A 12,324-nucleotide genomic window follows, 5' to 3' on the forward strand; every position below is an offset into this window, starting at 1 on the left:
ACTCCATTATGTTGAGACCAATCAGGCCCTGGCTTCATTCTTGCCGTCGTGACCTTGTGCTCTTTCGTCTCTTCACAGCACCGCGTCACTTTCGATGCAGCAGGCTCCTATGCAGTCGATGGTCTGAAGCCAGACACGCTGTACATCTTCTCCCTGGCAGCCCGATCTGAGATGGGCTTAGGCGTCTTCACTCAGCCTATTGAATGCAGGACAGCTCAGTCCAGTAAGTATAACAGCACTCAGTCACGTTCACAGGTGCGGCTCCAGTTATGTAGTCCAGGTGAGAATGACTAAATGAGTCATCTGTGACTTAAAACTGACTAAATACACCAAAAACACGTGGAGGTAAGTGGAGCTTAATTCAGTGCAGTCCAACTAAGAGATCCAGCTCCCTGGGAGCCCAGTCGGCTTTCTCCTTTCTCTTATTCTGTTTACTGAGTGTGTCTGTGTCTGATTTGAACACCTGTAATATACCTGAGTTAAACCGACTGCATAAACAATGAATAACCGTGTGTCAGTTTAGAGCAATCCTCCTACTCAACGTGTGAAAGCCCCACGGTGTGTTTCATTCAGGCCTCTGTCAGCAGGAAACCGTCTCTGTCACACTTACTGTTTTTAGAAAGAAAGATTGAAAAGTTGCTTTTTATTCCCACAGCATGTGAAATGTTGGAGCTTAACTTTGCTCCACATACGTGATTTATTCGTTGTGTTTCTGTGATTTAAAACATTAAGACTGTGTTTTATTTTTTGCTCAACTATGCATTTACAGCATAAAAATGATAAATACTCATTTATATGTGAAGCTGGCGTTTTAGTGCCGTCTGGTGTTATTGTTCTCTAAAGAGATCAGCTTTCACCCAGATCTCCATGCCGATGGTTCCCACCTGAGTCGGGGAGCAGAACCTCCTGTTCTGAACCCACCGCTGAACTATTCAAACACAATAGGACCAGCAGCAGCCGGCAGCGTAGCTCACAGAACTGTGTAATTGCAAATGTCATTTTTCAAGCTGGCAAAATGTAATCAAAGCTGTAGCATTAATTATATGTTGAATTTTTCCACCTGCCAGTCACGCTTCATTTTCCCGAACATTCAACTCAATTATAAAATTCAAAGGCAACAACCAAAGAAAATGTCGCCTCTTTGTGACACATAATCCACACAGGACATCGTTCGTAGGGGCGTGCTTGGTATTTATAGATGTACATTCTGCTTTCTGCAGCGTAACAATCAGCGGGCGTTGCACATTTTGACAAATAGTCCAATAAGTCACTGAGTCGATACATGCAGCACATTATGATGTAAGGCCAAGCAAACACAAACAGACAGCTTTCATCACAACTGTCATGTTCCTTTCAAATGATTGTTTGTCATGTGAAATGTGGCCGAGCATGTGGCGATGTGCAGGACTTCGATCGCTGCTCCGTCACTAACACCATCGAACACCGTTAATTCACAACTACGATGTGTTATCTTAGCGTCAGAGCTCTGGCGTGCCGGCCGATGAGGAGCTGAAGCTGCAGTATTTATGACAGTTTCCCGAAGGAGTGCAAGCCCTCGCTCAGCTACTTGTTTTACCTGTCAGGACTGAAATCTTTCAGCTGTCACACTGCAAACAAATGTGTTGTAAACTATTCTCTTTGATTAGCAGTCTCTCTCATCGCTGCTCTGACTGCCAAACATAACGCGTCAGAGAACTTGCGAACAAGTCTGAGGACCCTGACCACTGCTGCCACCTCCCTGCAGCTTCTCATCCAGCTGCCACTCTCACTTCTGTTTACTTACAGCATATCAGGCACTTGTCAGATTTTATACATATTGTATTGAAACTGCAAGGTTACTACAGGAAAGAAAACACCATCTAACAACTGTCCTGTGCTTTTCCCAGCAGAGTCTCACGGCAGTCTGGGAAACAATCATTTATTCGTTTAGATGAATTTATGTTTCCACACGCAGATTGTTTGTATTTTTGCAGACTTATGTTTAAATGTACCATTTTTTTCTACAATAATTAACCTACCAAGCATTTATTGAACTTCAGAAAAGTGTTTTCACCGGTGAGTTTGTTGAACTTTAAATGTGATATAATGTAAATGTAATTCAAATACAAACAGGAATCTAAAGCTGAAATTCAAGCAACACCTCCTTCTACCCTGTTTGCTTTCAGTGTGACTCAGTGATCTGGTGGAGCCGCAGTTAGCTGTTAATAATTCTTCTTTATTAATTTTACCTCTTCTGTCATGCTCCTTTGGAAATAGCTTAATGTATGACAGGCAGGGAGGGTGGAGGGGAAAAAGGGATGTTAATCATTACAAAAGTGAGAATGGATACATATGACTGGTTATACTTAAAACACAGCAGGATGAGACAATGAGACCCTGACACAGGAAGCCCTGAGAGGAGGGTAAGAAGGTAAAGCTGGTGAAAATGAACATAAAAGGGACATAAAAGGAGATTGTGTCAGGATCTGAATGACTCCAGGACGTTTTCATTACAGGCTAAATGGATTACATAGGTGTGCGTATGAATGTCATTGTTCCTGGCTTTATTACAAAGCATAGTGAAAGTCCATCTTTTATCACTTGCAGAGACTAAAACAGACGCAGTCTTAAATATTTTTACCCTGGCTTGAGATCACTTTTCAGTTTTAGATGTTCAAAAAAGAAAAGATTAAATCGATGCGATGTAATCTTTCAGACCTCACGATAGCGTCTGTTTTTTTTGTTTTCTTTTTTCTTACGGGTCTCTTTTTCTGCCCAAATCTTGATTCCGTTTCTCTCAAATCCTCCCACCTCTGCTTGAAGTTTGACTATTTTCCATATTCGTGTTTCTGTTTGGGACTTTAATCTCCCACACATGGATCTCTGCCTTTTGATTCATTGCACCCCTGCAGTGATACATCCAAAACTTCTCGTATGCATGAAGTTTCCTTTCAACCAGTGGCGAGCACCTTTCCTGCAGCAGGAGAACGAAGAGGCTTCCAGCGCTGTTCAAACAGGAACTGAGTGCATCCGCTCGGCTGGGGCCGCCACAGCACAGGCGAGCGTGATAACTGCCACCCGTGTTATCTCTTTCACCTGCTCCACATTCATCTCAGTCGCTGGTTTTGTTGTTGAGTGTTGTTGTATTCTGCTCTTGTGGGTCATTGTGCATACATGCATTCATCTGTAGTGTGCCTGTTTTATCTTTCAGTTGGTGAAACTTCACAGTGTGTGTGTGTGTGTGTGTGTGTGTGTGTGTGTGTGTGTGTGTGTGTGTGTGTGTTGCAGTATGACATTTTTCTGCCCTCTGGACTGTGAAGGTTATTTGTACTTGTTAATTTCAGGACATCACATCGATTATTCACAGAAACATTTCCTGATAAATAACTTTTCATCTTAAAATCATCTTCATTTACATGTGATTGGTTATCTCTATGGTTTGTGGAAAATGCAGTGCAAATATTACCCAAACTGCTTTATTTTTGTCTGAGTAACTTTTATATTTAGTCATCTTGTTAAAGATGAATTCAGGACTGTTACTGTCATGTTTCGAAATATTTAGTGATTGTTTCGTTTCTGATCCAGAAAGGAGGGCAATTTTGCAACTAATGCAAGAAGTGATATAATTAAACATGTAAGACAAAACTGAGTTTTCTCAGCTTTTGTTACCAAGCTTAAATAGGAAGCTGCTTTGGTTACAGGTGCAGTGTAAAGCACTGCCCAAAGTCTTTCTTTATGTTTTGACTCCCTCGTTAGCAATAGTTCTCTAGACTTTCTGAAATTCTTTAAAGGTTTTCTTTGGTGCTTTAGTTGCTTCTTTTTGGTCCATTTCCTGTACCAAGGTACGACCCAGTGTTGTCTACACATACAGACAAAAGTACAACTTTGCAAAGAACCAAGTTTAAAATTAATCTTTATTGTATCTTTATTTGAAAATAGAAAAAAATCACATAGTTTGACAGGCATGAAATAGTATTTTTGCACCAATAAGGTGATTCCCAAGAGCTATTAGCCCAAAGCTTGTTCTTATCTCAGCGTGGTGTATCCTTCAAAACTTGAACTTGTGGCTGATCTCATGGAGTGATGAATCCAAATTTGAAATAAATTTTTATCAACATGTACAATGAATATCAGGAGAGAAATATGACGATGAGTGTTTACAGCCAACTGTAAAGCAGGGAGGAGGCTCTGTCATAAGAGATGAGATAAAATGAGACTTCATTGATCACATTTGTACGTTACCTCCACTCAGGCACAGAAAGCAGAAGAAAAATACCAAAAATTGCCCATTTTCCTGACAAAATCTAAAGAAATGACACGTGGCTCAAGATTTTTCTGTCAGAGTGGAACTACTGCAGGTAACATCTGTGGTGTAATTCACATGCTGACATGCCCCTCGAGTGCTTAGGGGTAGTGCTGGATAACAGATAACACACTCAAACTTTCACTCACCAAACTGGGACACAGAATTCTTGGACAGTCTGCACAGTTAAAAACAAAGTTATAACATTTGTCCGATTTCTGCTTTAAAATGCTGGAAAGAGGCACCGACACTACAAACATGCTTGAGGGGTCCAGGTGACGCATAGCAGACAGCAAGCAGAGCCTGTGGCAGCACACCTATCAACCAAAGCTTTCTGAACAGGCGAGTCCCAAACGAATCACCCTACACGTAGTTTGTTGGAGGGGCGGGGCCTTCTTTGCACTTTGTGGTTTGATTTGTCAGCCATACTGGCTTCATGGTTTCGTTATTCCCCTCCAGACAAATGTAATTTAAAATAATCACAGATTTCTGTGTGTTTACAATGATGTACACTGAACATACAGCAGGAGACACTGTTTCCACAAACCATAATGACAAAAACATTGATAGGATAATGTGGCATTAATCTGCCAGTTTAATAATTACTCGGTAACACAGTCCAGAGAGACAGTTGCTTCATCATCCATCATCCACCCTACCTGACCATTACCCTCCCTCCTCCCCTTCCTTCAGCCCCATCAGCCCCACCCCAGGAAGTACATTTGCTCAGCCTCAGTTCCACCAGCGTCGAGGTGAGTTGGGTGGCCCCGCCCACAGACAGCCAGCACGGTGAGATTGTTGGCTACTCCCTGGCCTACCAAGCACTCACGGGAGAGGACCAGAAACGCCACCAGGTGTCAGGGATTGGTCCTGATATCACCAGCTACATTTTGGAGGACCTGGAGAAGTGGACGGAGTATTTGGTGTGGGTGAGGGCTCACACAGATGTTGGGCCAGGTCCAGAGAGCTCTGCAGCTAAAGTCAGAACCAAGGAAGATGGTATGTTGATGGTTTCATGGGAAACATTCAAACTAACTGTCCAATTCTTTTTGTATTCATTTCCTGCTGCTGCAGTTTAGTCTTACAAACACTCACCAAAGTGTGCATAAGCTCAGTGTATATGCATGGCTCAAATACAGAATACAGCACCCGGTCTTCAGACGCTTGGAGGGTTTGGAGTAAACTGGTTAATTTGTAAATGAATAAAAATCAATCTGCAAAACATCAGATTGATGGACTGGATTAAGAGTCCGGTGTAGGATTTGTAATCTTGTTGATTCCACTAATACGCACGGCTACCCTGCACAGTGCCAACAGTTGGTGCCAAGTCATGAAGCTGTGCAGTCTGTGGTGGTGCATCATGTAGTCTTCATATACGGCACTTAAGCTCTGGTTTTGACATAAATCCAAAAGTAGTTTTATGGTTCTTTAGACATCACCTCAGGAACAGGAGATCAAACATTTCAGCCAACTTAGTCCAAGCCTATTTCAACATGGAGTTTTCACTGTCTCAGGTTTCAGTGTGTAATGTTGGATTAGTTATATGTTCACTCAAGAAAAAAAACAGTCTTTAAGCCTGAGTCCCTGTTTGCTAAAGAAAGTTGTCCAACCTGTAGGCACAGATTGGAAACCCCATGAAAAACCTGCGTGTGGAACACAGTTTCTACAGCGACAGATATACACACAGCTCTTTATTGAACCTGGAGTAACTCAGTGTTTAATCTGTTAGGTCAAAGACTTTTGATTTACACCTGAAAAAAAACCTTGTGCTCTTTGTGGGAGAATTTTAAAAATAAATTTAGCTTCCTTATCTGTACTGCTAGTGCAAGTAAGCTCTAATAAATGCAGCAGACAAGAAGTGCAACAGAAATCGCAGCCGTGTAGTCGTGTTTATATCAGGTGGTTTCTGCAGCAAATGTCAACAGTCTTTGTAAAACACCATCACTTGTGTTTTTATAACAGATATGGCGGCGACCCTTTTTTTTCCAGTACAATTTCTTATATCATGAATAAAACGCATGATTATTTTCAGGTTTTGGGAGAATGCCGAGCTCAGTCAGCAGTCTGTACAGAGCAGTATACAGACCTGCAGTAGGTACATACATGCACAGAAAATAAAGCTAAGGTACAGAGGAGTGGGCCTTTTTGCTTATGGTCTGCAGATGAGATGATACCAGACCCAGAAAAGTTTTAGGAATTAAAATATCACAGTAGTTGTGTCTGCGTGACACAGTATGTCATACCTGAGTATTCAGCACGCATTCTGAGCAAGGGGGGTCAAGGTTAGTCATGACTCTCACTGCACCATGATAGACGTAATCATCAAGACAGAAGCTTTTCCTTATTTCACTACATTTTGTGAGTCTGTTTTGTGAGACTTTAGCTGCCACTAAGCTCCTGCCTGTCATGCCCTGCCAGGCGTGATGACATGGTGTGCTGCACTGCTAGGCCAAGGTGTCTGGAGAGTTGCCTGAGTGGCAACATAGCATGCTCTTTCCCTGTTGTTAGTCACATGGCAGGACTGAAGCACAAGCTAAATAGACACTATGATTCAGTCCGGAGGGATACTCTGCTATTCAGCAGCATCCGTTTGCTATTACCTTCACTGCTGAAGATGAGTCCAAATGCAGCACAGCCCAGTGCTCACATCTCTAAGACACACGGCATTACAACAAATCCTTACAAGAGGATTCTCTTCTTTTTTGTGCAGGCACAATTGGCCGTATCATGACCAATGAGAGCAAAGAGTAATGGACTCTTTTCTGGAACCACTCAAGGAAATCAAAGCATCAAGGTTTAAGTCCTGTGCAATATCACCGAGGCTCAGCAAGTATAGCAGCACGGTGGCCTCTCCTCTGTTAACGCTTGCAGTTCTGAGCCAGCTCAGGTCTTGTACTGCCTAAGAATGACCTCCAGCTCTGCCTTTACCACTACTAGATTTAGTTTTTATATGTATATATTAGGGGTGCAACGATACACAAAATTCACGGTTCGGTTCGATATTTTTTCGATACAAAAAAATGTTCATGTCTTTTTAATTTGTCATTTATTAAAATTATAAATATATATTTTAACTCAAAAGTACAGTTTTTAAATTTAATGTTGCTGAAACAACAAAGTAATAAAATAATAAATCTATCTGATCATCTTTGGAAAAGAGAGTTTATTACACAGAAATGGCTCTTTCCAAAATAAAAGCTCTACTATATGCTTCTTTTGGGCTATATTCTCAGCAGCATATTAAACATATCAGGTCCCATAAGGAGAATCATGTGCTAACGGCTGTCTAAATGACTCGGGTAAAGTTTGTAGCATGCGTGCTTGTTGTTTTTGTCTGCTTCCACTTGTCTTTGCACTAGGATGCTGTCGGCGTAAATGTGCAGTCATATTCGTTGTGTTCCCACTAGTGCTGTCAGCGTTAATCTGAAATGACGTTAACGCCACAACACGGCAAATCTCTGTTAACGAGCTATTGTTCGATACATATGCGTACCGAACCGAAAGCTCTGTATCGAACAGTTCAATATCAATACGAGTGTCGTTGCACCCCTAATACATACATATATATTAGGGGTGCAACGATACACAAAATTCACGGTTCGGTTCGGTTCGATACTTTGGTGTCACGGTTCGATATTTTTTCGATACAAAAAAAATGTTCATGCCTTTTTAATTTGTCATTTATTAAAATTATAAATATATATTTTAACTCAAAAGTACAGTTTTTAAATTTAACCCTAACCCTTGTGCGTGTTTTTTTTATTTTGACAGCGAATGCGCACCTGCGGACCACTTATGTGCAGCCCTGGTTATTTAGCTCGTCATATTGCAGCCACAGAAATTCTTTTGTCCATGAAACCATAAAGCTGCACTTTCTTTTTGCCTTATAGTCTGATTTGTCATAACTTCTCCGTTTTGTGGTAAGCTTTTCTTTGGCTGTCACTTCTTCACCCTGACCTGTCTTATTTGGCTCAGCAGAACTGAAATGCTTTTACACGCTCACTCACATAAGCTCAGCGATTCTCTGCGCGATCAACCTCTCACATGTTTAAGCTGCGGGAGATTTCACTTGTCATGTTTGCATAGTAAGCTAACGATTAATAAGACGATGTCAGAGGAATTGGTGCACAAATTATCATCACTAACAGATCAGTGCTGTCGCTCTCTATACACAGTTCGCACGATTGCAAAGTGAAAGCAAAAAAACAAGCGCAAATTCAAACGCGATTGCAATATGTCACATATTGACAGTGGCTCACCGATGCCAATGACATAATTACCCAGCTACATTTCTGAAAGAATGCAAAAGCATTGACATATATTTTTCCTTCCTACAATAGCCCGACGGGCAGGGAAGAGATAGATTTTGGTAGCCCGTCTGAAAAAAATCGCTAGCTCCGGGACGTCGGGCTAGCGATATTGCAAGCCCTGTATCTGATTGAGGAATCACTCATCTTTGGAAAAGAGAGTTTATTACAGAGAAATGTCTCTTTCCAAAATAAAAGCTATACTATCCGCTTCTTCTGGGCTATATTCTCAGCAGCATAAGGAGAATCATGTGCTAACAGCTGTCTAAATGACTCGGCTAAAGTTAGTAGCATGCTTGTTGTTTTTGTCTTTGCACTAGGATGATGTCGGCGTAAATGTGCAGTCATATTCGTTGTGTTCCCACTAGTGCTTTCAGGTTGATCTCGTTGAAATGACCTTAACGCCACAACACGGCAAATCTCCGTTAACGAGCTACCACCGATCGCTCCGTGCATGGGGCTGGACGGACAACACGTTAACGAGCTAACTGCGCTAACACACTAGTTCCCACCCATGTAATTGAGCATTGCATGGCACATCCAACATACTGTTTTACTTTAGTCCATGACTCGCTTACCTTCAGGGTCATACGTCACATGAAAACCAAAATAATTCCAAACGCCAGATCTGAATGAGGGTGGGGGAGGTCCGTCTTGCAAGGAGAGCTTAACTTCTGTCTCGCTAGCTTGCCCTGCGCTCTTCCTTCTGACTATGCTGTCTGTGTGGAGCGCTCAGTGGATCTGCGCTCGACAGTGCAGCCTAGGCGGAGTAGTCGAACGCAGATTCACTGAGCGCTCAACACAGACAGCATCGTCAGAAGGAAAGTTGATAAAATAAATTACAAATGTTGTATTGTTCGATACATATGCGTACCGAACCGAAAGCACTGTATCGAACGGTTCAATATTGATACGAATATCCCCTAATATATATATGTATATGTGTATATGTATGTATGTATGAAAATAAAATTTATGCCACTGAAATATTTAGAGCGTTTCTAAAAGGACATAAAAACTCTGCAGTTAATCCTCCTAAAACTAAAACTCCTTTTAATCGGTTTTACTCAAACCTGACGATGATTCTAAAACTAACCCCTCTTCTTTCAAACCTGCCCAACAGTTTTCAGTTACCTGATTTAAACAGAATATTTTAGTACTTGCCAAAAGCCAACAGTGACCTTATGACCAGTGTTTTTGTTTGTTTGTTTTCCTGGATGGCATTTCTTTATGGGTGAAACCTCAAAGAGACAAATCTAAATAGTGTTAGAAGCACAGTTTCCTTCCTCACACCACTAACCCTCTCCATCTGCTGCCCTTCTCTCTCTCCTGGCGTCTCTCATCACTCTTTATTTCTGAACACCCACTGAATTTGAATCTCACACTCTTTTCATCTCTTTCCATCTCTCTGCACCCCATTTGACTTTGAGCTCTCATTGCATTTCTCCAGCATCTGTCCATTCTCCACACAGTGTACGCTTTCTCCCACGAATCCTCCTTCCAGCTCTTATCCGTGTCAGCCCGAGTAACAAAAAACATTCTCGTTTAGCTCCCTGACATAGTCGCAGCGTACGCTGAACTTTCCTGGCTTACTGTAATTTCCTTTAATAATCTGCAATAAAGGAAACACTCAAATTTAAAGAGAATAACAATTTTTCTTCTTAGATATTATAATTATCCTGATATGAGCACAGAGGAGCCGTAGCAGAGTTTTGTCAGACAGGCATTGGATCTCTTTTACAGATTTCATTAGGCTGTGATTGGGACTTTGCTCACTGGGACACGTCAAAGTTATACTCGGCTTCCCTGATGCCCCGAGACAAAGGACCTGTTCTGTGAGCTTATTCTCCTGCTTGTGTTGGTTTTAATAGGACACAAATCAGAAATAAATGCAGCCAGCCATTGTTCAGTCTAACACACAAAGACTGCAGTTGTGTCGACCCATGGTGTCATCAATGTGACGCAGTTATAGTAAGAGTGTGATAGGACTCCAACAAAACCCACCGTGCATCAGAACTGCTCAAAACAGACCTTTGGATTTAGAGATTGTGTATAAATGTTGCATGAATTTAAGAGTCTGTATTCATTTATTAATGGAAGTTTATTTTGGGATCTCTCCTAAACAGAAATCTATTTTGTTTTTGAGTAATCTTAATTTTTTTTAAAAAAAAGTGTTTATTTTGTTTTGTTTTTTAATCACAGTCCTGTTGATTTGCTTTGGTTGAAGGCCCAAAGCTCTTTGGTTTGTACGAAGCTTAGGGAACACAGAACAAATCATCCAGTGAAAGCAAAGGCAAAGCTAGACAGTAACCACAGACACCTGCATGTGGTCTGTCCCTCTGCTCTGCCTCTAATGCGTCCGATAGTTTAAGAGCACGACTGATACCTGGTGCACATTTCTGGTGCCAACAGGATCTCACAGCTGCGACTGATGCCTTGGGATGAAAATGTGCTGATTAACTAACAGCCATTATCATTTTCCCCTTTCTCCTGCAGGAAATGCAACATAACTGTCCCAGCTTTTGCTTTCATGTCCACTGTTCTCTGCTGGTCCTGAAAAACATTTCTGTTCTGCTCTGCACTGCTTAAACTCTGCTTAGTTTATCTTTAGGTACTTTAGAGGTTGTTGGTCTTTCGTGTAGCTGTTTTCCATCACTTCACCTATTTTATTACAGTGGGACACTGTAATACTGCAGAGAACTTTAAAGATAAGTCAGGATATCACGGCCTTGATTAGCCACCGTGGAGCACTTCAATTTAAATTTCATGTTGAGGTGAGAGGGCAACGTTTCAAGGAGTCGATCTGGCTGCTTGTTTTTCCTCCATGCTGAAAAATTCACTATGCACAACAAATCAAATGTTTTGTTCAATGATTGCTACTTGCTCACCTTGTTATACTCCATGATTATCCATCAAAAACTCCATGAGACAAAACAGCATTTATGTGAACGAGAACTTTAAAAGTTTTGATGATTATTTTTAAAATTGCAGAAATAAGAACAGTTTGTATGTTTGTGACCCAACTAAACGAAAGTAAACTTTCCAACAATATCTGTTTGAAGAATAAAGTTTGAATTCAGTGTTCAGCTCTTGTGCTGACTCCAAGTTTCAATTGAAAATATCAAATTGAGTTGCAACTGAATTTGAAATGTATGACTGTGAGAAGCTAAAGGCATCTTCACTGAGAGAAGATTACTTTGTCACATACGGGATCTTTCATGTGCTCAAAGAGAAAGCAGTGACGCTGGATCCCCTTCTTAACAACGTTTAATATTTACATGCTCAGCTAGCTTCTAAAGATGTGAGTAAATGCTAATAAATCCAAACTGCATGCAGAGGTCGTTCAGGTTGTGGATTTGTTTAATCTGATGTGTGCAGAAGGAAGTGAGCACACAGAGTGGACCCAGTGAGAGCGATACAGAGGAGACAATTAGTGGCTGCAGTAGCTTTGACAGCTGCTGCAGAGAACCCCCAGCAGCCACAGGCTCAAGATCCGGCTTCACGCTGTCAGTCAGGATGGTCCTACAAGTTTAAAACCAGCATGAAGTGTGTGAGTCTCACAGTCTGCAGTAAGCATCTACATGTTATAGTGGGAATTAAAGATAAGTAAACCCGTGTCCACACTCACGGCACATTTAGCTTTAGTGAAATCATAAAAACTCCAGCAGACAAAGAGGCCTTTGTAAAGTGTAAGCCAGGCAAGCAGGAGGACGTATACAGACAGGACGTGGAGCG

The 12,324-nt window shown here is 41.5% G+C and overlaps 1 protein-coding gene across 15 annotated transcripts in view; it reads left to right on the forward strand.

Moving 5' to 3' along the window:
- The window catches only part of ptprfa (protein tyrosine phosphatase receptor type Fa), a 340,154-nt gene that overhangs the window by 224,695 nt on the left and 103,135 nt on the right, over nucleotides 1–12,324 (forward strand). For 11 of the 15 annotated variants that reach the window (XM_040030501.1, XM_040030485.1, XM_040030531.1 and 8 more), the window contains 2 exons: nucleotides 79–223; nucleotides 4,976–5,281. In XM_040030501.1, coding sequence (XP_039886435.1) covers nucleotides 79–223; nucleotides 4,976–5,281 — 451 coding nt within the window. The remainder of the gene's footprint in view (nucleotides 1–78; nucleotides 224–4,975; nucleotides 5,282–12,324) is intronic. The other 4 variants (XM_040030564.1, XM_040030570.1, XM_040030589.1 and 1 more) reach the window with 1 other exon arrangement.

This window comes from Simochromis diagramma, unplaced genomic scaffold (assembly GCF_900408965.1).
Source record: "Simochromis diagramma unplaced genomic scaffold, fSimDia1.1 OVJJ01000334.1, whole genome shotgun sequence".
Taxonomy (NCBI): domain Eukaryota; kingdom Metazoa; phylum Chordata; class Actinopteri; order Cichliformes; family Cichlidae; genus Simochromis; species Simochromis diagramma.